The sequence below is a fragment of the Pholcus phalangioides genome, unplaced genomic scaffold (assembly GCF_987345545.1).
Source record: "Pholcus phalangioides strain wild (caught in Gottingen) unplaced genomic scaffold, Ppha-v1.0 ptg000015l_1, whole genome shotgun sequence".
Classification (NCBI taxonomy): domain Eukaryota; kingdom Metazoa; phylum Arthropoda; class Arachnida; order Araneae; family Pholcidae; genus Pholcus; species Pholcus phalangioides.
In genome coordinates this window covers 62609931-62637542 of record NW_028301608.1, presented here as the reverse complement: position 1 = coordinate 62637542, position 27612 = coordinate 62609931, and the positions used below count along the sequence as shown (strand labels likewise).

Sequence of the window (27612 nt, the reverse complement as noted above, 5' to 3'; positions counted from 1 at the left end):
AAGAAATCCGTTGAATTTCTTTTTCCTGAGTCTTGCTAAGTAGTTCTTTCTTTCGTGGAGTTTGATCCCAAAATTGGTAAATCAAATCGAAAGTTTATATTACGTCACAAAAAATTCAGATTTTTGTCTTCAGGTATCAGATTGCCTTTGTTAGCACTTTTCTATAAAATGGTACTCTTGAGTGAACTTTAAAATATTTTCTGATAGTGTCCCAAAATGGTGAAAACAATTATTTTCGGACTACCTAATGCCATTTTCTATGAAAAAGTCATTTTTATGTCAAATTTCAACCAAAATTCGTGTAATATTCGGAACAGTATTGCGAAAAATTCTAAGAATGAATTAAATTATTAATTATTTTTTATTTTCACAGAACATTTAGCTAGTGATGATGCAAGTTATGAACTTAAATTTAAAGGATTGTATGGTATTCTCATAAATTACATCCAAATCGGTTGATTTAAATTTTTTGAAATTTCATTTAATGTATCTTGTATAAAACACTGTAATTAGACGAATACATATGATAGACCTTAGATTTTAATTCTTAACCTTAACCCATCGAAACTTGCATCATGAGCGTCTGAAAAAATAACGAAATTTTCAATCATAAGGGTCTGAAAAAAAAATTGTTGGAATGTTATATACTCTAACTTATATATCAATGATGTTTAATTATTGTTGTGTACACGACTGAGATTTGAAGAAAAAAAGATTATTCATATTCACAGAGAAATAATTCGTACCATATTTTTCAATCCGTGTAGTTTTTGAGATAAACTCCGAAGAGAGAAAGAAATTGTTTTCCTAACATGAACACTCGGCTCGAATTTGTTTCAACTCACTAATCAACACATGTGCAAGTGAACTATACATAATTCCAGAAATAGGTGAGAGGAATTATACAACCGAAAGGATATCTAATTCAGAAACGTCTTATAATATCGATGGCTGGCAGTGGAGAAAATGTAACGTTTGTTTGCTTCCATTAATAAGTGTTTGAGCTGGGCATGATGATTTACGAAGATAATAGAGAAGTATATGTGTTTGTATAGCATTAACAATACGTAGTTCAGAATAAGTCAATTTATTTCAGCTGTATATAGTGTGCATATCCTTTAAAGGACTCGAGATCATCCGCATTAACACATTTCAGGTAATGATCCAGATATTGAATCTCTTTTCTTTTCTTTTTTTTTATCGGAGAAGTCAGTCTATAAAAGTTTAAGCGCCCCGTAATACTTCACGTGCGATGAGATCGGCATCCAAGAAACAGCGTGAAAGTCTACCTAATTTATAAGGCACGTGTTTATGCAGGTACTGTTTCAAACACATTTAGGCCGGCTATCTTGTACCGTTTGAAAGTTCTCGAGCCCCGGAAAGCACATAAGCCAAGCCTTGCTTTTCATCAAAGAAACGATTTATTGACTTTTTCTAATTTCTTGAAAGCGAGTTTGGGCTTTTCGATGTATTTGAGCACGTTTTCTTGTTGTAAAGACAAAATTTATAAAGCCCGTCTTCGCGTACATACTCCCCCTTTCTTTAGACCAGGGGTGCACAACCTTTTCAGTCCGCGGGTCAGATGACACTCGTGGGCCAGAAACTTACATATGAAGCGTGCCCATATTTTACGGGATGTTGCCGCTTTATTTTGGTCATCCCAACCTTTTTTTATAAAAAAAAAAGTCTCGTTTCCCCCACTATTTTCAACAAGGCTTAGTTGAGAATTTTGGAAATAAATAATTAAGATTATTATCATGACTTATATTTTGAGAATTATGACCCTATCGTGATTAATTATAGTCAAATAAATACATTTATCTCAAACATATACTTTTTTTTTTGGTGAATTACATTGCAGTACCCATAATATTCATTGATTGGTAATTTTGCGACAGTAGCGACTGTTACTTGCTTTTGACAATTTTTTTCCCAGCAACTTTAATTGCCTTGATAACATTTTTTCGTTATATTCCGTATTTTTACGAAAGAAATATGGTCAGCTAAAGTATTTATCGTGTTGTGTAATACTTTTCTACCGGAGCAACTTTCACTGTATCTAACTACTTGGTGGGTCGCATTTGACCCGCGGGCCGGAGGTTGTGCACACCTGCTTTAGACTTATCATCAGCATCTATTCAAGGTGTGGACTCATCATTATCAAATGGCTAATTCCTGAACGATTAGTTTTTGAGGCAGCTTCCAAGTATTAAAAAAATGTTCTAAATGCTGTCATATAATCAGTTATGAGCCAAATAATCATTAAAGTATCATTGCTATATGAATTCCAAAAAAAAATTATTTTGGTTATCATATATCAATTTTATACGATTCCTTAGAGCTTCGCTGGAATGATGCGTTTTTACATAATGAAATGCCAAAAAATTGTAGAATTCAATGTTTCATAATTCGATGAATTTTGGTGTGAATGAAAATGGATTTACTTTTCCTTTTTTCCCCCTTTTTTGTATAACATGTTTACTTCTTTTCCAATTGAATCGCTAAATTTAAAAAGGGGTCATATCAAAAAATAAGACATGACCCCTTTTTACATTTAGTGATTCAATGCCCCAAGAGCCATAAAAAAACTCAATTTCCTAGCTTTTTTCAGTAGCAGTTTCTTCGGCTTAAACGCCATCTAAGATGTAAAAGCAGTTAAACAAAATTATAACTGGAAGCTATTTCTAATAGGACTGGAAAAACTCTTAAGACTCTTAGGAATTTCCATAGATAACGATATGAGTGGACACCCAGTCCATTGTCTGCATATGCATCGAAAAGGTTTTGTTGCGGTTGTTATCTTCTAAAGAATATTTATTCGCTCAAAATAATATCTGCAACTAACATTGACTTACATTTACTATAATCAATATGTCTTTCAGTCATTAATCTTTTTTTTTTCATCGAGGCAATTTTGGCAAACAATTCACAGCCTTAAGGCAAACTACATTGTTGACGATATGCCTTGCCCATGAAAAAGAGCAAATCTTCACGAGATGGATGTGAAGAGCCCATTAACTCTGTATGAAATAATTTAGAGCCTACGGATTTCTGGGACATGCTAGCTCACCGCTAGCAAAAATTTATCAAACATATGAAAACCTTTATGCAACTACAAGCTTGAAAAGAATGCATGTACAATCTTTTTTGTACAAACATGCACAATTTCTTTTCAACACCACACGGTACAAGTATGTTTGTAAAAGAACTAGTTTGTACTTGAAATATAGCGTGCTCGAGGGATTGGCTGCCTTTGTTCTTGTGTACCGGAAGAAAAACGTCAACGAAAAATACAAACACCAAACAAAGCTCAAGATGTCTGAATACCTATATGGTTACCTGCATTGTACACACTCTTAATTCCGCTTGCGCAAGCGTTGCCTGTACAAGCATGTATAATCAAAATTCACTCAATCTTCAAGCAGCATGTACAATTAAAATGCTTGTGCTAAATTCCTCTACAGACACTCAAGCAGGCTTGCACAAAAGGATCGTACATATGCATGCTAGTCAAACTTGTAGTTACGTGTGTAGCTGCCTCTGGTCTGGATTAGTTATCCAAGATTACGTAAAATGATGAGGAAAAACATTTTAGATGTGAAAATAACCGCCTACTTGTACATTTTCGTGTGCGCATACAGACATTTTAAAGGTGAATTTATACCTACAGACACTCATAGTATCAACATTGATATTATTGACAACTACAAATATTGTTCAATGTACCATTAACTATGACTGCTGTGAATATGGAAACATTCCATGTCCGCCACGGCGAGTGTCTGTGGATATGGATCCACCTTGATACAAACAACTCAAATTGTCAAAACTGTCAAAAAAATCTCCCGCGCCCCCCCTTTCTGTAGCTGCATATATATATTTTTTTTTTCTTTTTTCGTTGGCAGATGAGTGTTTGCATAGCTATTTTCTTTAGTAATTACATTTGTATGTGAGAATAAAGGAGAGGTCTTTTGTTCCCTCGAAAAATTTCGATTGTGGTGTCCAGCTTGATGTTGTTTTCAGATTTTGCGTGCCAGCAGGGCGATCAAAATTGCGGATGCTACCGTGTATACGAAGGATGGAGCTGCACTTTTATAGGCGTCGTTGCATCCATCGGCATTGTCACAGTGGCAGTATTGCATGAAGACCTGATAGGTTCCAGCCCGCGTCAGGCATTTTCCAGATCCCGGCTCGTCCAGGTAACCACAGCTCCGGATTATCCGTGTGTCGTCACGTACTGGAAGAGGGGAAAAGAAAGCGAGAAATTAATCAAGGAAATCCACTTCATGCGAGATAATCTCTTCCATTTTTACTCTTATTCTGCAGAATAGTCGAAGAAATGATTCTCTCACAACGGCAGCGTAAAAAAAATTCCCAGCTGTCTTTTCAGTTGTCTTTCGTGAAAGATAGATGGTACTCAAACTCATACGCTGCAAATACAGTGAAACCTTTCCAAGGATACGTACATAATGCACACTGGTTCCCATTCTGCGAGTCGACGCCGTTACTGGTTATTTAAAAAACTTGAAATTCAGGTTTTTAGAAAATCTGTAACAGCGTCGACTCGCAGAATCAGAAACCAGCGTGCACTATGTTTGTACCCTAAGACGAACACTGTATGAGACAGAAACCTTTCTTCGACGGAATCACAAAATATTTCCTTCATTGAAGGATGCTTTTATGTCTACCTTTATAAAACGGAAACTTGTCTAAAATGGATTATTATTTGTCTCTTGAAGCTCTGTTTCGTACAGGTTCCACCGTATAATACAATCGAAAAAAAAGTGTAATACAAGAGAATCTGGATTCGAATCCCCAATCACCGACAAAATAAAAACTGGTGGTGTATAGGCACCCTGCCATTACTCAACAGCGGACACCCACCCTATATAGTACAAGCAAAGCTGTTAGAGCAGTGGTTCCCAAACTGATGATGGTGCCCCCTAGGGGGCCGCGTAAAGGAGCGGGTGGGGGTCGCGAAAGACTTCCCAAAATTTTGAACGTCTTAAACCAATTTTATTTCATTCTTTCGCAACGTAAATAAATATTGGGTGGAGAGCAAAGTTCTTGATAGAAATTTATTGTTTGGAAAAAAAGGATACAGAAAAAAAGGCAAGAAATGTCTTTTCGAAGAAAGTCATAGATTATTTCACGGTAATTCCACCAGACAGACAATATGACCTTCTTGTGTGTCAGTCTGGTGACCTTTTTTGCCCTAGCACCGGGCAATTTCCGACTAGATTGTCGAGGGGAATGTCCACAGTAGAAACAGTATCTAACAGTATCTATTATTTTGGCATTTACAGTGGACTCTCCTAAGACTGAATTTATCGTGGTTGCAGCCTTGATAGCACTAGGTTTGGATTTTCAGTGGAACCAAATGATGTGACGAATATCATATTTTTCAACGGGCATTTTACACGTCCCGTATTATACCTTAAAGTTGCAAACAACGAACAAAATTTTGCGTACTACTAGAACACACTTTAACTTTTCCAAAATGATTGCAATTATGCAAATTAAACTGTAAACACGACTAACTACTGCAGCTCGTCTGATGCTACCTATCATCAGCCACGAATTACTGGCTGAAGTAAAAACATTTGTGAATATTTCTGATCCAGAAGAGATTGAAGAAAGTTTCAGGTCTAGAATTCTGTGATTTGCTTTCGTGCAGTGTCCTCTACCAACAAAAATGTAAACTAAATGTTCTTTCTGCCCCAAAAAAAAAAATTCCCCCTTCGTGAGAGTAGTTTTTCGCAAACCGCATTTAAATATACAAATTCCTTCATCATTTTTTATGAATTTTTAAACTATTTTAAAAATACTAATTAATTTAAAATTTAATTAATTTTAACACCATGTATTTAGATACTATTGATTTGTTTTTTTTTTTTCTAATTTTGCATGAGCAGTCTGTAAGTCGCCAGGCAGCTACGAGAAAAACTAAATTCTGTCTGTCTGTGATTTGTTTTTTTTTCTAATTTTGGACCTAAATATTTTATTGATCGGAAATATTTATTAAGAAATTTTATATTAAAAATACACCGAGATAAAAGTCGCACTTTGAGTCACTGCTGAAAAAAAGGTTAAGAACCCCGTGGATTGCATTCCTCGTCAAAACAAGTGTTTCCAGAAACACTTTCCGAGTCAAAACTGAAATGAAAAACTTCAAACGCTCATTTCTTTTTCGATGGAAAAATGAGTTTCTTCTTCGAAGAAAGCGTTTTCCGGAAGAGCATCTCAAATTACAGGAATGTGCGCGAAGAAAGTAAAAAAAGAATGCGGTGTCTGAAAATCCAAATTAGCAACAGCAGCAGCAGTTGGTTTCGAAGCATCTCTCGTTGTAGTTATTTTAAGAACGGCAGCATTTGTTTGAACTTCAAGAAGAAGTTAGTGGTAAAAAAAAATAATAATAAATAGTTTTCTCGTGAGCACTTGTTTATTCTGGCAAAAACCAAATGATGGACGAGTGGGTGGTACCAGCCGCGTATAATTGATTCTTGCGAGTTTCTTTAGTTCTTATGCGCTCGGATACGACAAGTATATTATTTCTCCGATGAGTGATGGTTAGTCTTGAGTGTTCACTGTTTTCTCTCTGAGTGTTTTCTCTGTAAACTGAGTACATTCGTGAAAGAATAAAAGAGATATATATCAGAATATGAAGCAATATCAATTCTTTTCCTACCGGAATAGGGATTTCAAAACAAAATTCAAAACAAAAATAGCGATTTCAAAACGAAGAAATTTTCGTGGTTGATTTTCAATCAACCACGAAGAAATTTTAAAGAGAAAATTTCATGTAGTGAATTGGGCTCAGATTTCCAGCTAATGTGCTACAGTAGGGGATGCACAACCACCGGTCCGCGGGCCAAATGCTGCCCACCAAGTCGTTTCTTCCGACCCGTTAAAAGTGTTTCGGTAGAAAAGAATTAATACACACAACACGATAAGTACCTAAGCTGTATAAGCATTAGTTATCACACTGTTTGTGTTGCATTTTAAGCGTCATGTCGAGTTTTTCGTTTTATAGCACCACCTGTGAGAGAAATTTGAACCTTTTTTTATTCAAAAATTAATGAAAATAAGCTCTAGGCCATGCTAAGTATTTTAGTGCAAACCGCACCTTTTCATGTCAGTTGGTTGGATTTGTATCAATTTTTAAAATGTGTCCAGGACTTCTCGTCCACCCTGTATTACATTTACTTCCTCTTGAGATAACATCACCATTTCAAAAATACACTCGCTTCCAAAAGTTGAGCACGCGACGGCTTATATAACATCCCGACACCACTTTAATCTTCTAATCCCCCTCTAGATTCCACGGTTAGTGGAACCCAAACGCGTGGTACTCGCGCATACAGTCCCTTTACGTGGAGCCGTCGGCACTCAGTACCAACAGATAGTGTCTTACCAAGTGATATTGCAACCTTGGAAGTAAAACTTGTGGAGATCGCTTGTCGGTTCCGCTTAGCTATTATAGCAATATACCGATTACGAAAGCAATTCCCAAGCAAGTCAAACAGCTGACCGGAGACATGGGTTCAGTCAACCAGGGTTACCACCCCATCTGATGATCGGTATATTGCTATAGCACCCATGAGGAATCCACGAGTGACTTTCACTACTGTTACATCCATTGTTGCAGTATCATTTGGTAAGACAATATTTGCCGAAAGCTCCACATGAAGGGACTATGCACCCGAGTACACGCATTTGTGTTCCATTAACCGTCCAAGCCGGGACAAGTGGTGTCGTTATGTTATATAAGCCGCCGCGTGCTTAACTTTTGGAAACGAGTGTATATTATTACTTCCAATGTAAAACTCTATTCTACGTTCAAGTCTGGGACTTGAATGGTCGTACCACGATTGCACGAAGGCTACACAATTAGCAAATTATATATTTTTTCCTTATAACGTGCTCGAATATCGAATAATTTTTTATTTTTATACTGATAACTTTTCAACTAATGTGTCCATGAAAATAAATAATTTTGCATTTTTTTTTCATTAGAGGTTACACAAAAAAAAACTCTCTGTAACGATTAATGACTAAACAATGCTTTTTTTGGACAATGACGCATTTCCAGGAGTGCAAAAATAACGGAGAGTGATCATATGAAATTTCATGTCACTCCGAGCATTTCGAAAACATCAATGGTTTTTTTTGCGTGGCAATAAAGGATTATATTCGTGATTTCTGTTGAAAGGTCGCATCAGTTATATCTAATCGTGAAAATGTTCCCCCCCCCCATGACTAAGGACTGAAAATTTTCGGATATGATTCACCGTGAATGGTATCCTTGACCAATATACATAGCAGACAAAAAAAAAAGCTATATTTACTTAGGAATAGTAAAAGTGACGAGTAAAGTGGTCATGCAAATGAGGAAAAACGAGAGATCGTAAATGAGATGAGAGGAAAAGAACTTCTTTGTTTAGATAATGTTGTCCTACTTATCAAAGTTGACCTCCGATCACTACAGAGATTTTTTTTTTTCTTTTTATATTATCATCTATGAACCCAGGTGATGCGATCACGCGATTTCTTGTCTTTTTGCCATTAAACTCCTGGAGTCATTTTATGCTTTCGAAAAGCAAATTTCTTAGATTCAATTTCCTATTTCTCATTTATAATTTCGGCTGTTTGAAATTTTGAATAATATAGAGTCTTTTTCTCTGCTCAATCAATCAAAATGGCTAAGAAAATCAATGACTTGCATAAAATTTTCATTGTGATGTTGACATTGGTGGGCAAAGCGTTATTAGTGAAGTTGCTTTTCCTCAGCCATGAACCACTGGCTAAAGCTTTAAGAACGTTTCAGACGCTTGAACTCCTTCCACTTTTTTTTTCATGAATTTTTTAACTATTTAAGAATTTATGAGCCATCCTGTATAAATTAACTGATTTTGTAACTTAGCCCCAAATCTAAGCTTTTTGTGTTTTCTACTGGTGAAGGAATCACGGACATGTGAATTCACAGCATTTCAGAAAGTTTGAAATTTTATCGATGATTTTGATGTTTTTTCGGTATTAATTTTATGTCTTATATTTTTAGCTAATTTCTAGAACTTCTGAGTTTTTCTCTCTTTTTTTGAAAAAAGTAGACATTAAAATTTTGTATTACAGAAAAATTTCAAGACCCTGTCATTAATGATATTATAATTGTAATGACATGATAAGAAACAGCTGTGCGCTAAAGAATCAAAGATATTGTCGCACAATAGATTCAAATTCATTTCTCGTTTAATATCTCGGCTGCTTAAAATTTTTAATAATATAGAGTCTTTTCTTTTTTTCTGAATCATTCAACTCATTTACGGTTTGTTTGAAAAAAAATTTCAAGAAATTTTCGTATAAATGTTTGTGAGGAATGGTCATTTTTTGAAAATGAAAGTTTTAATGAATGTTAATGTTTTTTTTAATTTGTTTAGAAGAGAATTTAATTTTTATGATTGTTCAAAAAATAAACTTTTAGAAATTTTATCCTGATTTCCGATAGGAATTTTTTTTTCTCCTGACTATAAACAGAAATAGTTATTTTTAAACAAAAAAGCAGTTGCTTCTTTTTCTTTTGCATATGATAAATGAGGTTTCCCGTAATCATAATTATTATTTTAATTGGATGAAGTTAATTAGTTTGTGCTGATTAAAATGTCATATCAATTGGAAAGTAAAACATACTAAAAATTTATGTCCAATTTTTTTAAAGTTCTCTCAAATATGTTATGTGAGTAACCAGTAATCATGTATAACAATTAATTGCAGTTCGGTTAAGAGTTGGAAGAGCGGTCAAAAATGTGTTAATGTATCAAGGATTTTTAATTTGAGCTAATAATAAAAAACGGTGAAATCATTCATTCAAAAGTTAAAAGACTTGCTGCAGAAAGGAAATAACAGCATTTTTTGTAAAATTTTAATTCAACATTTCATCAAAAGCAAACACCAAAGGTCTTTTGAAATAATTTAGAATTGAAAATAGCTTCAATATTCAGCCCGAAAAAAAAAACAACCAAAAACAATTTATTGAAGAAACTTTAAAATTAAAATTTTAATGGTTCTTTCTGGTTTCCTAAAACTTTAGGAAAATGAAACTAATCTTTTATCTTAGCAAACCCTTCACTTAACAAAAAATAATTTAAAGCAGTTCAAAGTATTTCCCACATATATTGTTAAATGTTATTAAGGCTAGGAATTTTATGACCTAATAACCGACAGAATATGCTCTATAAAAAAGGCATTTACGCCCTAAAAAACCTAAAAAATATTTCTCTACCAACAGGCTGGCAATATTCCCTAGAGAAAAATACGGGAATTTCATACATTCGCCAATCATTATAAAAAAAATTATGCCAAAGGTACAAAAATAAAATTGCAAATTGTTGCTAATATAGCCGAAAAATCGGCAATCATCGTCACAAATGATGTCAAAGGTACACAAATGAAATTGCCAATTGTTGCTATCACGGAAAAATCTATAATTGTGAGAAATGAACTAAGAAAAAGAGGGGAGCTATTGGGGGGGAAACCCTCTTCATTGTGATGCTGAAGTATGCAAAATAATGTTCTAAAATAGGAAAATATGCCATAAATTCTAAAAATCATGAAAAATGCCTTAAAATTACTGAAATATTATTATATAAATAATTATTATATTAAATTAATATTAATATAATAATTATTATATTATTATATTAAATTAATATTAATATAATAATTATTATATAAATAATAATATATAAATAATTATATATTATTATATAATTATTATCATAGAAAAATGCTCTATCACGTAAAAATAGCGAAATATACAAAGCTATAGAACTCCTATCCCTAGATATTTTTTAACATCTCAGTAGTTTTAAGTTTCCAATGATATCGAACCATTTTTTTTGCACAATCGATGGCTATCTGATCTTTGTATTAATGGTTTTTAAAAGGAAATGTGTTCATATATCCTCATCAAAAATCCAACCGATATGTCGTTCTGAAATTTAAGCGAGACTTCGCTTTAAAAGAAGTCAATTCGTAAACATTGAAAGAGGCTCCTCGTACTGCTCCGGAGGTGCGAACGTGTTAATAATAATATATATAACGTATCACTTCTTGAATTTTCATTGCGTTGGGTATTCTTCCTGCTGCTCTAATTTTTTGACACTTGACGGTGGAACACGTTTTTGCTTTCTTATCACAGCAAATGTGTCACCTGAAGAAAAATTATTATCTACTGTGAATCAAAGTTCTTCCATTGAGTCAAAGTTTTGAAGAGTTGTTTCTTCTTCCTTTCAGTGAAAATCGTGAACCAGATCATGAAAAAAAATTCAATTCTCCTTATGAAAACTACTGAAGTACGCATATATTATACTCATCTGTGCATAATTCTTCGATTTCTCTCCGGTTTGAAAAGCTAATGTGTGAATAATCAAACGGCAGTTCGGGCAAATCATTTTTCATTTCCTGGTATTGCTTATTGTAGAAGTGAATTGATTTTATAAAATATTCTGTAAAAATTTAAACCATACAAAATTTCGAACAAATGAGTTCGAGTTGATTTTATGGTAATTCTTCCGAATAATTTTTTTTAAAGGTAACTGGTTTTTTATTCATTCAAAACTGTTGTCTTTTAATTTCTTTCTCGATATTTCAAATAAATTTTAATTTATCAATCGATCGTCCTTGTTATTTCAGTAAGTGAATAATGCCCTGGACACTGTTGCCAACTTAGGTGTTTTCCCAGCTGAATCTTTAGAATGTTGGGTATGAAAAATAATTATCTATTTGCAAAACAAAATAAATAAATAAATAAGCTACGTAAATATAACAGCAATGGGGAAATATTTTTTCCGGTTACTTCTATTACGCTTATAGTTTTTCTTTTTTTTAAAAATGAAGATCTTAAAAATTCTAGTTATTTAATTTTTGCAGTGTTAGCAGTACTGATTTTGAGCGCAAATGGTAAAATTTCGTGATTCAAAACGTCGTGTAAGAAGTACTATTCGGGAGAACTGCTTAATATCTAGTAGGAATGCTCTGATACTCTGTGTGAGGATATTATAGAATTTTTTTCATACAGTAAAAATTCATCAGAGAAAAAAAAAGTTGGTGTTTCACCATGGAGCAATAATCAGCTAATATTGCGACCAACATACAGGATGAACTAAAAGTCAATAGACTTTTTGAAAATTCATAAAAATTGGGAAAGTCATTCGATTGTTTTTGCACAAAATTCATATCGTCTCGGCAACAGCAAAGAGAAAAATTACTCCAGAGTTATTTAAACTGTGGGGGGAAAAAGACGTTACTCCATAAGAAACGTAGGTATGCAAATTCTCTATATGAGAAACAACCGTCCATCCACAAACCTTCACTATATTTCTTATAGTTCATTGTTCTTCGATCTGTTTACACCTGTAACAATTTCGCGGACCGATAGAAATGAGATAAATAAATTGCGTATATGATACAACGTATTTTATTCATACAAATAAAAGCCTTTTTCTCTCTTCTCTCACATGAAATAAATTGCGGACCGGCAGAAGATAAATAAATTCGAAAAATAATTTGCAAAAAAGTAAGTAAAGAAAATAATTTGCGTACCGGCGAGAAAAAAAAATCATTAGTGAACATCGAAGATGAAAAAAAATAATAATTTGCGGACCGACAAAAATAATTCAATAGGAAAAATATGCAGAATGGGTAAAAACAAAAACAATTTTAGAGGCAATATATATATATATATATATATATATATTTTTTTTTTAAATCTGAAATTATTAGTGGCTACATAGATTGAGCGAAATTTTTTGCGGACCGGCACACCGGTCCATACACCAGCAGTTGAAGAGAGCAACGCATTCCAGTTCAAGTTCGTGGAATTTGATTGATGTGGCATTGCTGGTGAAATTATTGTACTTGAACGGGAATAAACTGTGTTAGAGTTTCGCACAAAAATACGTATTAGAATGTCACCCAGATAATAGAGGGTGACACAGCCAGTGACATCTTTAAAAGAAATTTTGAGCTGATTTTTGTTTTTGTTGCCAAAAAAAGAATCCGCATTAATTTCTTGAATTTTCATGCCAAATTAATGAAATTAATTCAAAAATTGATGAAATCAATACGGAAATTAACGAAATCAATACTGAGATATTAACTCGGAAATTAATGAAATCAATTCATAAATTGATAAAATGAATTCTTTGGGAAATTTTATAAAAATTTTTGAGAACATTAAAAAAAATTTAGTAGCTTTTGGTCCTCTCTGTACCTCGAACAGCTGTACATGTTTCGAATTTTATTAGAAATGCAGCAGTTTTGATGGATCTGATACCTAAAGAATGTTCATTGTGTTTTTGCCCTTTCATAGTAAGAATACATCGTTACGATCTGACATTCCACGCGCATTATATGTGTGAAACAGCTTTACTGATCCCAGATCGTTCATCTATGAAACAATGATAGAAATGGTATGGTATCAAGACCAAAATAGATCAGATAAACAATAACGCACAATCCTCATATATATATATATATATAAAAACGGCATTGTACCGAAGTAAAATAATTACGACAAAGAAACATTAAGAAAATTCGACAGGTAAAAATGATAAAATCGCCACCGCGTTGGAGTAGAAAGGTGTTTGTATTGTATGTTTCTCTCTTTAACTAAAGAAAAAAAAAATAACATTGACAATATTAGTTTGTAAGTGCTGACAGGAAGTTTTTGTGTGTAGAAAAAAAAAACACCAGTGCGTAAACAACAGAGGAAAGTGAGCAACGGACCAAACGAAAGAAGAAAACTCCTTTGACCAACGAGACAGATAGAAAAATAGAAAATTCTTTCTTTTCATTTTTCCTGTATGGTCAGTGAGACGAAATGTTACTTTCCCACGAAAATTTCCAACAAGGCGATGATGTCAAAGTGAAAAGACGAAAATGGTGTCCGAAAATGGAAGAAAAATGCAGTCAACTGAAACATAGAATCCAGGATAAAAAAAGAAAAGAACGAAGAAAACATTTTTACGTCCATCCATTATGGACGCGTGTTTACCTGTCGTTGTCAATATTTTTATTTCTCTTCATGTTCCTGACACGAGTGAGAAAAAGAAAATATTTTATTTGCTGCAAAAAATGAAAAAAATAAAATACGGGAAGGAAGAAGCTGTTATTTCAGACACAAAAAAAAAGTTGCCAGAATTGTGAATTCTGCTGGGTTGCTCTATTTTTTTTCCTACACACATTTCTATAGTTTATTTTCAAAACATCACCACGAGGATATTGTTTCAACGCCTATTCGCTTGTTACTCGTGCGTTAAAACTTATCGTCAGACCTATGCGTGTAATTATGTGTCTTCCACTCGTACTTATGAACTTACCTTTCAGCGGGCCCACTTTTACGCGGTACTTTCCTACTCTTCTTTTGAGTGATGTGTATTTTCGACGCATGAACAACACTTATAAAATGTCTTAAGGTGTCTTAACGTGGTGAAAAACTATGCTCTAATAGAAATATCACTAAAAATATTATTTGACCATTTTCAAACCATTTTTCACTATTTAAATTTTTTACGTATGTTCTTGATTGTGTGTGTTATCCTATGCCGGTATAAAGTTTTACTTACGTTTCGTAAATTAACAAAAAAACGGGACAACATATACAATAAAGAACGTGTAAAAAATTTGAAATAAATTAATGGTTGAATAGTATTTTTAATGGTGTTTCTATTACAGCATCGTTTCTCACCCTGTCAAAAGATATGAGACAGCTTAAGGCAGGGGTGCACAACCTCCGTCCCGCGAAAGTTGTTCCGGTAGAATACGCACAACACGATTAATATACCTTAGCACATATACCCATAGCCTCCTATGCTCCCGCGTACTCTTTTGGGGTCAGCGAAGTCTCCTAAATAGGGTGCCGTTACCAGTCCAAGGGGCTTTGGCCCACCTCACTCAATTTTAATGACAAGAGAGGGAGGTTAAGGTGGACCGAAATTCTTCTTGTGATAGCCTCTAACGTAAGCGATGCTATATATAAGCGTGCGCAGAATTTTCTCGATGGGGGAGTTCAGATTTTTTTTTTCCTTCTGGGGGGGGGTTACGTTTTCTCCTGCAAAATAACGCTATAATCTTGGCTCAAGGTGGGGGTTTAGAACCCCAACCCCCCCCCCTTTTGCATACGCCAGTGATGCTACAGGCATTTCGTGCGGAGCTGATGGTCTTTGTTTTTCTTGATTTATGTTAATTTTTTTATTGTATATCATAATATGTACCTTTTTGTGTAATCTTCCTGCAAACTCTCCCAGGCACTTCCGGGTGATGACTCAAGAACCGCTGGTTGCAGTCGGTCATTGATATCATATGACCATTGAAAGGTTCGCCGCAATTCGGATCATATTTAGAATTGCATTCCCAACAACTAATACAGGAACCTGAAAAAAATAATTATCATAATTGCTATTATCTTACCATATTCGAAATTAGTTTTAGTAGAAAAAATAAGACTTGTATTATTATTGTTGCGCTTTTACTAATTTTCCTCTTTTACTAATTATTTTAATTTCGATTCAATCATGTTAATTTCTATCGGATACCTACTTTTCATTTCGTCTTTATCACATATTCAAAGTGGTTTTCTATTACTCCGTTGTATCAATATCCGATCTTTTCTTCGACCTAACAATTGTTATTGCCGCTGTCATCTTTTCAATATTATCGATTATCTTGCCTATCAAAAAAAATGTTTCATCTTTTCAATTTATCTTTTATATAAGTATATTCTCTGTCTCTCTTACTTCAACTCAAAATCTGGATTATTTCTCATTTTACTATGATCGTGCTGTCATTTTATCCACTGTTTATACCTATCACATTGATGATATCTCCCTTTCTTAATGCTCCCTTTCTATGATTGTCTTCTCTATTTTCATCTTTGTTTTCATCCAATTATCCATTCTTTCTCCTTATGAATTCTCTCTCTATGAATATCTCCCTCTGAATATCTATTTCTCGATCTTCTCTCTCTGTGTATATCTCTTTTTCTCGATCCTCTTTTTATGAATATCTTATTTCCTAGATCCTTTTTGTAGGAACATCTTAATTTCTTGATCCCCCCTTTATAGTATATCTTTCTTTATACATCACTCATTCTACGAATACCTCCCTTTATTGATACTTCTCTCTATCAATACCTCCTTTTATATAGATCCCTTTTCTATGAATATCTCCCATTCTCGATCCTCTCTCACTATTAATATCTCCTTTTCTCAATCCTTTTGCTATTAATATGTCTCTTTCTTGACACCATTCTTGATCCCCTCCCCCCTCTCTATGAATATCTCCCTTTCTCGATCACCTCTTTCTATGAATATTCCTCTTTCTTGATCCTCTTGCTATTAATATCTGTTTTTCTCGATCCTCTCTCTCTATGAATATCTCCCTTTCTTGATCCTCTCTCTTTATGAATATAGAGAGAGGTCTGTCTATATTCATAAAGAGATCCATTCCACTGTCCTATCATCTTTCTCGATCCTCTTTCTATGAGTTTATGATTGTGTTTTTTACTCCTTACTTTTCCTACGATTATTTCCCTTTTTCGATAGTCTTTCTATAATTACTTCCCTTTCTTGATCCTCTTTTTAAGTTTTAGTTGTTGTTTTTTTTTTCCATTTTTTCTGTAAGTTAGATTACCTCCTTTCTCCCTTGTCTTTCTACGATTATTTATCTTTCTCCATCCTCTTTCCAAAGCTATCTCATTATATATTTTTCGCTTCTCATCACCATCCGGTTTTTTTTTACACAACCTCTATCTCCCATCATCCCGTGGTTCTCAAAGTGTGCTTCGTGGCTCCCAGGGGCATCGTGGTGAGCAGCCGACATTGAAGTGTGCTCGCTGGGTGCTTTGAAGCCGTTCTTTGTGAGACTATTTTGGGGCGTCAAGGATATACATTGACTTGGTTAAGGGAGCCATGGGTGACAAAAGTTTGAGAACCATTGTCCTATCATCTGTTTTTTTTTAATATTTGCATCTCTTTTCCTGTATCTCTAGTCTATTTTATCAATATCTCTTTTCTTTATTTTCTCGATTTTTTCAAAATTCGTGAGAAATCCCACTTTCATTTCAGGTTTCATGGAAAGAAGAAATCCAACAGCGCACTATATGTTTATCTATGATTAAAACGCAAATGAGAAGAAAAAAAAATGATCAAGCGATATAATTACACATGACCCATATAGTTTGCATTTGGCTACGTTACTTAATTCCTTATCTAATCATTTCCTCCATTACATGTTCATCAATCAATAATGTGGCTTTAATTGCTGCGTTATACTAATTCAATTATCCACTCTTATCACTGCATCACCGGGAATCATGATATTTCCAACATGAGAAAGTTCCATTAATCATGCATTAATCAATTTCTCACATCTATCAAAGTTATTAAATCCATCAGATGATTCATAATTATGAATAATAATCAGCTGATTCATAATGATTAATAATTCTGGTGATCGTAGAAGTTGGTGCGATGATGAAAAAAATGAAATAAATATAATGCCCGCGTCAGAAAAAAAAAATTAAAATCTGGGACATTTAAATGACATTAAAATGGGAACAGCTACGAAAGAAATAGAATCTGTTCTCAGGATGGAAATTCAGACTAAGAATATTGCATGTCAGTTGAATTCTAAGACGACGCCCTGACTTTCATTTAATTTCAATAGATACATATTGACTGGAGCAATTTCTGAGCAAATGACTTAATGTACGTATTGAGAAAAGAGGGAATTGGAAATTCCCCCCCCCCTAAAAAAAAACAACTCCTTGGATATTTCTCACTTGGTGAGAAGAGTGCTTGAAAGTCTGTGCTTGATTTTAAATATGGCCATCAATTTTCTAATCAAACTTTTCCAATAACTGTTATATTCTTTTTTTCCTATGTAGAAAAATTTCAGATTATCCCCATTTCGAAAATACGCAGACAGGGTGAGCGTGACCTAATCTGCCAAACAGAAGGGGAATAAACGATCCCAAATGGAACATAAAACACTATACCAAACCTGTCCTATCTCGAACCGTATATAACCGTATATATAAAACTAAAGATGAGCACCCAGTTTCGAAACACTTCCGAAGCCCGTGTGTGTGTGTAGGGTTGAGGATCGTTTGACTGAAAAAAACGTAGATTCGAAATTAAGTCAAGCATGCAATTACTTTAACTGTTACTTTACGGTCCAAACTTATTTTACACTACCCCCCCCCCCCCCACCAACTCTTTTTCGGAAAAATTAAAATACATTCTCAGATCCCCTCTCGGCAAGACAGCCAGCCCATGGGAACCCAATTCGAATCAGTAGTTGCTGCATCCTTTCCTTCCCTCATCGAGGAGAGGGTGATATCCCCCCCCCCCCCTTTAGCAAACGCTGTTTTAACTGGCCCTTTGGAAATGTTATTGGGATGTTTTCACAGTTGTATTAGCGTTCCTTTTTTGTGTGACAGCGAATAATGATGGCCACGGAAATTATTATTTCATCTGATTGGGACGTTTTATCGATAATCGGATTTATTGACGGAGGAGATCAAAACTCAAACAAGTCAATCTAATGTGAAATAAAGATTATTAAACCATGCTCTTGGACAAAAAGTGTGTAGTAGACTGTTGGGAGATAAACAAAATCGTCAAATTGCACACAATTTTAAAATTGCAGCATGATATCCAGAAAAACTGCTGAATTGGCGGGGAATTTTATGCAAAGTGGATGGCTTGAGAGAGGAGAAGTCTGATCATAATTTATCAAAAATGTAGGGAAACAATGGTGTCTGTTTAGAAAAGCAGTGACGATATTACGCATACCTATGATCATTACAACACACACACATTTTTTGTCTGATTTCTGATTTTCTCTTCTTTTTTTTTTAACCAATCAAGCCTTGCCTTGTATTTTTTTACTATTTCCAATCAATAAAAATTCCAATTGAACAGGTTTGTAATGACTCTCCATCAAGCTTGACTGCGTCAGTTATCATTTACCTAATAAATATCCCTTTGAATGTGTTGCATAATTTTTTTTCTTCAATTTCAAAAGAACGAAAAACTATTGGTAGATAAATATTGTTATTAATATTTAATAATCAATTTTTTCAATCTGAAATACTGGAAGAAATATTGAAATATGGTGTTTTATGTAATTCAAATTGTCATGAGCACTAATAATTAGTGACATAGGACATAATGTGCAACAAAACAAAGCATAATTATTACGCATTGTTTTGGTATTTTGTCCTATTTCAAGTTTTACAGTGCCACCTGTGAGTGAAATTTTGATTTTTTTCAATATATTTAAAAAAAAAGAAAACTCCAGGCCATGATGAGTATTTCAATGCAAACTGCACATTTTTGCGTCAATTTGTTGATTTGTTATCAATTTTTAAAATATATCCAGGAATTCTCGTTCACCCTGTACATTAACCATTTCAGACCCTAGCGCCACAAATGTGATTGGGCTGCTTTTTCCTCACTGCACAATTTTTTCTTTTAACCTCAGAGTTAAGCCCTGGCTTGGATTGTGTAAGTTTTGAGTTGGAAATATGGTGAATATGAAGTTTGGGGCTTTCATTAGAAGAAGGCAGTACTCAAAGTTGAAGTTTCGGGGGGGGGGGGGTTAAGAAAAAAGTGTGATTTGTTACATAAAATTTAGCAATAAAATTCTGGAAAAAATTGCATGTGAAGATGAATATACCCTGCATCATCTTGGCTAAAAAAAGTTGAACAAAGTGAATTAGAGTTCTTCATAAAAAAAAGTGAAAATTTGAAGGAAAAAAAAATTGAAAAATGAAGATTTGCTGACTAATGCTTGTAAATGCATTTTATGAACATCAAAAATGCAAAAACATTTTTAAAATTCCAAAAAAATTAATGCTCGGGGTCTGAAAGGGTTACAAAAATGGTATATTTTTACTTTTACTGGGAGTGAAGCTGTGGTTACGCCCTGATGAAATTACCATAATCGCAATACTTGCAGCGCTGTAACTACCATTTAACTGCTGTAAAGAGGTGTGTAGTCCTACATGTAACTTGATAGATGCAATTTTTGATGTAATAAATGTGCCTAAAAATTTCCCTACTAATATTATGCATTTCTGACATGCGGATTTTTTTAAAAAAGAAAATGCTATACAAACTCACCTTTTTCAGCCATGAAAACTACACAAACCAGGGCGGCTACGAAACCGAAGGAAAATCTTTCAACACTGACTGCAAACATGTTCATGATTCTTAAATTCTATTTTCTCAGTATCGGTAGTATCACGATAACGTTAATTTCATGCTTTAATAAATAAATAATGGGTATCCACAAACACAAACTAATTTCCCGTGAGAAACTAATTTACTAGAATAGAGTAAAATAAGTCAAAAATTAATCGATATGACATTTTGCTGTAGAAACAGGGAAAAGACAGGCGATTCCCCGGAATCATGGATTTACACCAAATGAAGTGCACATGCGTGGATTCAGCTGCAGGTGACGTCATAAGTGGACCGTGGGTTCCCTATAAATATCGATCGATCGCTTTTCCCCGGACTGCCTCATCAACACTGCTCTCGAAGGAATCAAGAACGATAACATGTAATGGCTATTTTATCGTCATTAACCACACAAGTGTTTACGTTAGTAGCTGCTGAATGATGTATTTTCGCTCTCGTCACATGGATATTGCAATTGACAACCTTGGACGCGACGTAAAAGAAATTATAACCACACCGAAAAGAAACCTCTTTTTCTTAATTTGAAATTATAATTTTCTTCTTTCTCGAATATTGCCTTGATTGATAGTGGATGCCTGTTTCTGTATAGGGGCCATTCAGGTATTACGTCAGCATCGATGGGGGTTTCCAATTAGCTGACTTTTGATGACAAGTTTGGATGATGCTTACGTCATCAATCCTCCTTTATGAAGATATGAAATATTCTTAATGGCATCTTATTAGGTGCGCCAAAAACGGAAAAAACCTTCCGATAGTTATTGGGCACCTGAACTAACATTCTCCCTATTGATAAGTCCCCTACTAAGCCACTTTAGTGATCTCTAAATGTTTCACGGATTCTTCAAGTGCTCTGGAAATGTGTCCGAGCCGCTTAAGTGTTCTGGAACTGTGCCACGCATCACTCAAATGATCCGTAATTATGCTACGGATCACTTAAGTAATCTGGGAATGTTCCGCGGGTAACTTGAGTGATGTAGAACCTCACTGGGGGCCGTTTAAATGCTCTAAAACTGTGCCACATGTCAGTCAAGGGATCTCTAAATGTGCCACGGATTGTTTAAGTGTTCTGGAACTGTGTCGCGGGTTACTTAAGTGATCTTTGAGGTCTACTTCAGTGATCTGAAAATGTGCCACGGGCCACTTAAATGCTCTGGTGTTAGAAAAAAAGTGTTTTTGTGGTGCTAGAAAAGTGTTTTTGTTTTTGGATCGGACAAATACTGTATTAAGAGAGTTATAGCGTTTAGAAATTTTGGAACGTGTCAGTTTTCTAACGGTCAGTTTCGCGCCAAACACAGAACGGAAAAAAAAATTTCCTTATGCAGCGCGTTGCCGCCAATTGAGGAATTATTAAATCTCGTTAGATGCTAATTTCAGTTATTTTCTTTCACGATTGGTGCTTTTTCCTGTTCGTGTAGAGTGATGTTAACCTTGTTATTACGTGTTATCTTCGCTACACTATATTGCAAATTTATCACCAGATTTGTAAAGCGTTAGCCAAATGAGATCTATTAATAACGTGATCCTTACGATCAGCATGATCCGTCCAGGGGAATTTGTTAGTGTTAGTAAACATCCATGCCCGAACCAGGACTCGAACCCAGACCTGCACAGTGAGAAGCTAGTTCTCTAACCACTCGACTGCCAGGCGGCTTTGTTTATTGGAAAAATTGTTTTTCTAAAATCAACACACACACACTTTTTTGCAAAAATGTGGTAATTGTTCTTCCTTCATGGTAAGTCATGTTTTTTGAGGGAAAGGACAAGAAAAAAACTGGTTCGCGCATCTTAAGCTTTCTTGATTGAACTCAGGGTTGTAGCATTGCTATCAACTTAAAAACTCCAAGTTATACGTTTGGTGCACGTTCGGTGAATTTGACATGATTCGAAAAAGTGACGTCATGAGTTTTTAATGCACTATAACTCCATAATTATAGGTCAAATTAAAAAAACACTTTTCCATATTCGTTTTCACAAGGAATCGTGCGTGTAATTATTGTGCGGTCGGTAATGCATTCCCCGTATAGTATTAATATAATGGTGGGGGGGGGGAGTAGAAAGATAGAAATAGAAAGCATTTTTTTGGATATAAATCACAAACTGAAATAAAAATATCAAAATAACGACAAAAAATGTGATTAATATTATTAATATACAGGGTGATTTCATAATTACCCTTGCCGCATTTTACTGGCGAACCGTTGATCCCAGAGGCACAGAGGCATACTTCCAGTTAGAAAAAGTATCTAAATAACGTGTAGAGCTCAGATACGTTATTCGTGTTGCAAGTGGTTGCACAGTTATTAAAATATGAATATAAGCCTTAAAATATGGACACCTTGTGCTCAAAAAATCTTATTAGAAAGGTGGTGCCCTGTCTCTCCTGAAGCCAACAAAAAAAATTCCATGTTTTCACGTGCAATATTCACTGAAATATTTGAATTCAAAAATCTGAAAAAAGGTGGGGGGAAAAACAGCATACGTAAATGAGCAGATGGAAAAGCGTTTTCCTTCAAGTTTATGCTGTTTGTGGAAATTTTTTTGTTGGTCTCAGGAGAAATAGGGCAACAACTTTCTAGAGGACAGGGTGTCCGTATAAAAGGTTTATTTTCATATTTTAATAACTATACAAACAACCCCTTGCGGCGTGAATGACGTATCTGAGTTTTACACGTTATCCGGACACTTTTTTTTCTAATTGGAAGTATGTCTCTGGGATCAGCCGTTCCCCTGTAAAATGTGGTAAGGGGAATTCTGAAATCACCCTGTATATCAGAAGTCGCAAATTCAAGTCTCGCGAAAGCTTCATATACGACCCGAGGAGAATAATATTTGTGAAACGGTGATTTCTAATTTTGTAATGTTGAATTTCTGATACAAAAATATTTATATAATTAAAATGATGGCAGCAACTCTTTCTGTAAAAGCCTGGCCTTAAAAGGACATCCTTTGAGACTATCCGTTCATGTTTTGTTCATGGCCAGTGTTCACACGAAAGAATCGTTTTCTTCGACTTTCAGATTTTTCATGATACGAGTAGTTTTTAAGAATGAATTAAACTCGTAACATGACGTACCTCTGTATTTGCTGCACGTGCATTCTCAAATGAATATGATTTTTGGTGATTCCCGTTTAAAAAAAAGAGAGATGTTCAAGCTCGAATGCTGCATAAAAGAGCATCGTTTATTCTATGGAGATGAATTAAAGTGTGGAGGTTATACGTTCATAAAACAACAATCAAGAGAGCCACTCGATTGCGAACACGTGACATATATAGGTCGTGACATTGATGGGGCGATCCTTGAGCGAGGGAGAGACTCATCTTGGAGCCGAATACAACTGGTTGTGCAAGAATCATCAGAGTCACTTGTGAATAAGGTCAACCGGTGAAAGTGTGTTGTCCATCCGAGCAGAAGCCTGCCTACTTTATTATTATTACGAGCTGAGGGAATAAGAGCATTGTTTGTGTGTCATACGTATACGCACACGCCCCTTACTATCTTCTCATTTCAATTCCCTATATATGCCCACGTTTTACTTTCAAAAATATAAATAAAAACAGCGAAAGCATACAATGGGAAGAATCTTTAAGATGGATAATAAGAATGCACAAAAACACAACAAAGCCCGAATCTTCCTTTCATTTTCTCACAAGTAAAAAAAATATTGGAATATTTTGCATTGTCTCGATGTTTATCATGTTGAAAGGATGAAAGGAAACAACGTCATGTGTAAGAAAAAAACTCATTCCATTTTCAACTTGACTATCAACTGAGACGTTATCAGGAAGCCTTGCAAGTAGAACACCATAGAATCTGAGATATATGCCACTTTTTTACGTGCCGAAAAGATGCCATAACAATAGGATGGAAGGGAAATTAAAGTTTAAGAATGGGAAGAGTTGTTTTTCTTAATACTAAAAACAAAAAATGATTTTGATAAGGTTTTTGCGGTTTATTGGAAGAATGTTTCTCTGCCTTCGTTTCTACAAATTTTACTTTCTTCTCAACGTTTCCTCAACGGTCAGTATTGTCAGGACGATAGTTTTACTGGATACTCAGTTAGAAGGCTAGTATCCAGCTGTATCAGAAAATTTCGATTGATTCGAACCATGGAGTTCGTATTGTGCTTTGTAGTCCATGAGCTGGAACCCTGCACGGTATGGACGTAGACGGGACCTTTAAAAATACGGACGTCAAGTAACTAGGTAGCCTACTTAAACTATGATGTGACTCTTTATTTGTCTGTATAGATCAATCTTCCAAACTTATTTCTCTTATCGCCCTTTCTCAGGAATGAAAAAAAAAATTCTCATCGGCTCTTTAGCTATGCCAACTCTGATCCCATATTAAGACTTTGGCTTCTTTAGCCCCAGATCTGTTCCTGCCCAGTAGAGCCGCAACTATATGCTCTTTCAATCTCTGTTAGCTTTTTGGCGCTCCTTGTTATATTAAGTGAATGGTTAAAAGATTAATTCAGCGACAACATGCCGAGAAGCAGATCTGCCTGTTTGCCTTCTAGTTGCGGCCCTGAATACAAATACGAAGACCACAACAGGCAAAATGCCCAACGAGGTGGTTGAAAAAAATGTGCCCATAAAAAAATATAGATGCCGAATATATCTGAAATATACCAAGTCTAAAGAAAGAGAAATTCTCATGAAAAAACTAATAATTATGAAAAATATAATACAGTGGCCGCTAAAAAAATTATGTTTGTCTTATCTAAGTAATGATAGCCTGTCGATGCATTCCATCATAATTATTTTTGAACGTGCCAATTGTGGCAGAATTCACGACTGGCGGGGATAAACTATTCCATTTATTCACAACCTTGTTGGAGAAAAATCCCCTGTGACACCACAACCTGGAGTTGTCCCTTACCAATATAAGCCCCGTTTTGCATGTGCAATATTGCTGTAGCATCGTTCTGACACCCTCTTCACGACTTCTTTTTCCTTCGTAGGGGAAAAAATGGGGAGCAGGCATTGCCCTCCCCCCTCTTTCTTGCGGATCTTTGAGGGTTGTAACCACCTTTTCCACAATACTTTGCGCGTGGGAACCTCTGACTACTCTGACTACTTCAGTAAAGTGGGGGTGAAATGCCAGTCTATGTAAACGGGTTTTAGCGAAAATCCTTGAAACCGGGATTTAAACAAGCTCTTTCCATTTCGCCTGTAAATGGGCCTATCGGGTCATTTTATAAGAGGCCTTGTAAGTTGGGTTATGTCGATGAGGCGCATCGCTGGTCAAATTATTCTACCTAAACAGGGGAATCAGCTGATTCAGCTTCACCACAGTTTCATACAGAGGTGTGGATTAAAATGACACCAGGGCAATAGGAAGAAAGAGCCAGTGCCACCTATCGGTGAAATACTAATTAATGACAACCACATACTTATATGGGAATTTATTTGATTTTTAGTAATTTGCAACAATTTCAGTGACACTTTTGGTTCTCCCAGCGTTCATGTGTTTGGTTACGGCAAAACAGTCTTGTAACAACCAAGGCTTTCGCGCTAACTAAAACGTTGGAAACCTCTGTTTTAGACAGGAAAAACAAGAAAATTCTAAACAGTCCCTCGCTAACGAAACAGAAATCCATTATTCTTGATCTGAATCCCGATAAGAGTGGAATCCTATTTAAACCGAGGTCATTCGAGAAAGAAAATCCGTGGACAGTATACCTTTTTTCTATGATATCATATGATAAGCAGTAGTCAAATTTGTTCTTCATATAAATGTATGGGTCATTAAATGTTGTTTCTGAGAAGTTTCTTACCGATTCCAATCAATGAAACGTGTTTGCATTTTAAGATCTTATTTATTCTGACTTTTTTTCCGGTTGCACGATAACATTAAGTCACGCATTTAGACGATTATATACTTCCTACTTTTCTGTCAAGTACATTTCAATACTTCACCTATAATTTCAAATACAGGTTTGGTCTCTTAAGCACAGAAATGAAACTACAATTCTACTTTATTAAGGGAAAACTCACATTTAACATATGACTAACGGTCTTTTTTATCGAATGCAATAAATAAGCGTTACTTATCACTCAAATATTATCTCTACGATAGAGATTAGACAAAGGAAAACTTTCGCATTGAACGAAGTTTAAGAAAGTTCGTTATCCCTTGTGTAAAAATAACTGTAATTAATGAAGAATTTATGATATGTATTTTATCAACTTTATCTTTTTTCAGCGAATAAAATAACGTTAAAAAGATGGAATGAGTATAGCTCATTACCTCAAAATTGAAAAAAAAAAATCATTTCAGTAATTGAAGGTCATTATTTGAGTTATTTATACATATTATATGTGAGGCTCTACGATGTTTTCAAACAAACACTTGAGAGATCACAATCGATGATTTTTTCTTGTTGTTCGAAAGTTTTTGAACCCTTTAACCTCTTATCTTTTCTCTTTTTTTTTAAACCGCATCGCCATTATTGTTGTACATACAACGGAAAACCTTTCACAGCCGCTGTTGAAGAAGATTGTTATAATCCAAAGCGCTATATTAATTGTATTGTTTGTCAACATATTGTGAGAAAATGTTGTTAGATACAGATCCATTCGATAAGTTAAAATAATGAAAAATCTAGGAGATGTTCGTGAGCTGTGTCCGAAATTTTGTGTCCAAAAATATGATCTTGAGAAACTCATCTGTGTGTATCCTTTCATGTTGCCCCCAAAAGTGGGAAGGAGATGAGCTCTTGCATTGGCCCCAGGATATCGACCTTATCATTTTTTTATTCTTCCACAGATGTACGTACCATGTTTTCCTGTGTATAATCCGCTTGCGAAATTAGAAGGAAAAAAAAAACAACGTATATATAATCCGCGGCGGCGTATTATCCGCAAGATTTAAAAAAATATAATAAAAACTTACCTTGTGTTTTTCAATAATCAATCCATTGATATTCTAATTGATGAAACTTATTTACGTAACTATAGCATCATTTACACACAAAACAAAATTTACAGTTGAATCTCCGGTGATTATGCATAATCACTTTTATTTTTATAATCACTGACCATTTTGGTAACTCTGATAAACTTTGCAAATTTATCACATTTACCAGTGATTACGTATGCTAATCCCCCAGCTCGTATTAAATTATGATAAATCGCCCACGAAATGCTTCAAATTTCCGAATTTACATTTTGCTCAAACTTCAGTCTAGGATGATGGATTCGATCGGTGATCTTGTTTATGTTCAAAAATGTTTATAAATATGAAGAAAGTTGACATTACAAGACTGATAACAATTTATACGTATTTATCTCATTATAACATTTATTCTCAATTAATTTAATTTTTATGGCAAAATATGTGTA

At 34.7% G+C, this 27612-nt stretch overlaps 1 protein-coding gene across 1 annotated transcript; it reads right to left on the bottom strand.

The window, feature by feature from the left end:
* Nucleotides 1-3587: 3587 nt before the first annotated feature.
* Nucleotides 3588-20530, bottom strand: LOC149076437 (UPAR/Ly6 domain-containing protein crok-like). Its single transcript, XM_089244002.1, has 3 exons — nt 20187-20530; nt 15273-15431; nt 3588-4237 (listed from the first exon to the last, which is right to left on the bottom strand). Exons 1-3 carry the CDS (start codon nt 20269-20271, stop codon nt 4020-4022), a joined length of 462 nt encoding a protein of 153 aa, XP_089100128.1. The 5' UTR covers nt 20272-20530; the 3' UTR covers nt 3588-4019.
* Between the last annotated feature and the right edge of the window lie 7082 nt (nt 20531-27612).

Coding starts and splice junctions, on each gene's coding strand:
- LOC149076437 (XM_089244002.1), bottom strand. CDS start 20,271: ATGAACATGTTTGCAGTCAGTGTTGAAAGATTTTCCTTCGGTTTCGTA. Junction 15,432..20,186: donor AGTTTTCATGGCTGAAAAAG/GTGAGTTTGTAT, acceptor TATTTTTTTCAG/GTTCCTGTATTAGTTGTTGG. Junction 4,238..15,272: donor CAGGAAGATTACACAAAAAG/GTACATATTATG, acceptor CCCCTCTTCCAG/TACGTGACGACACACGGATA.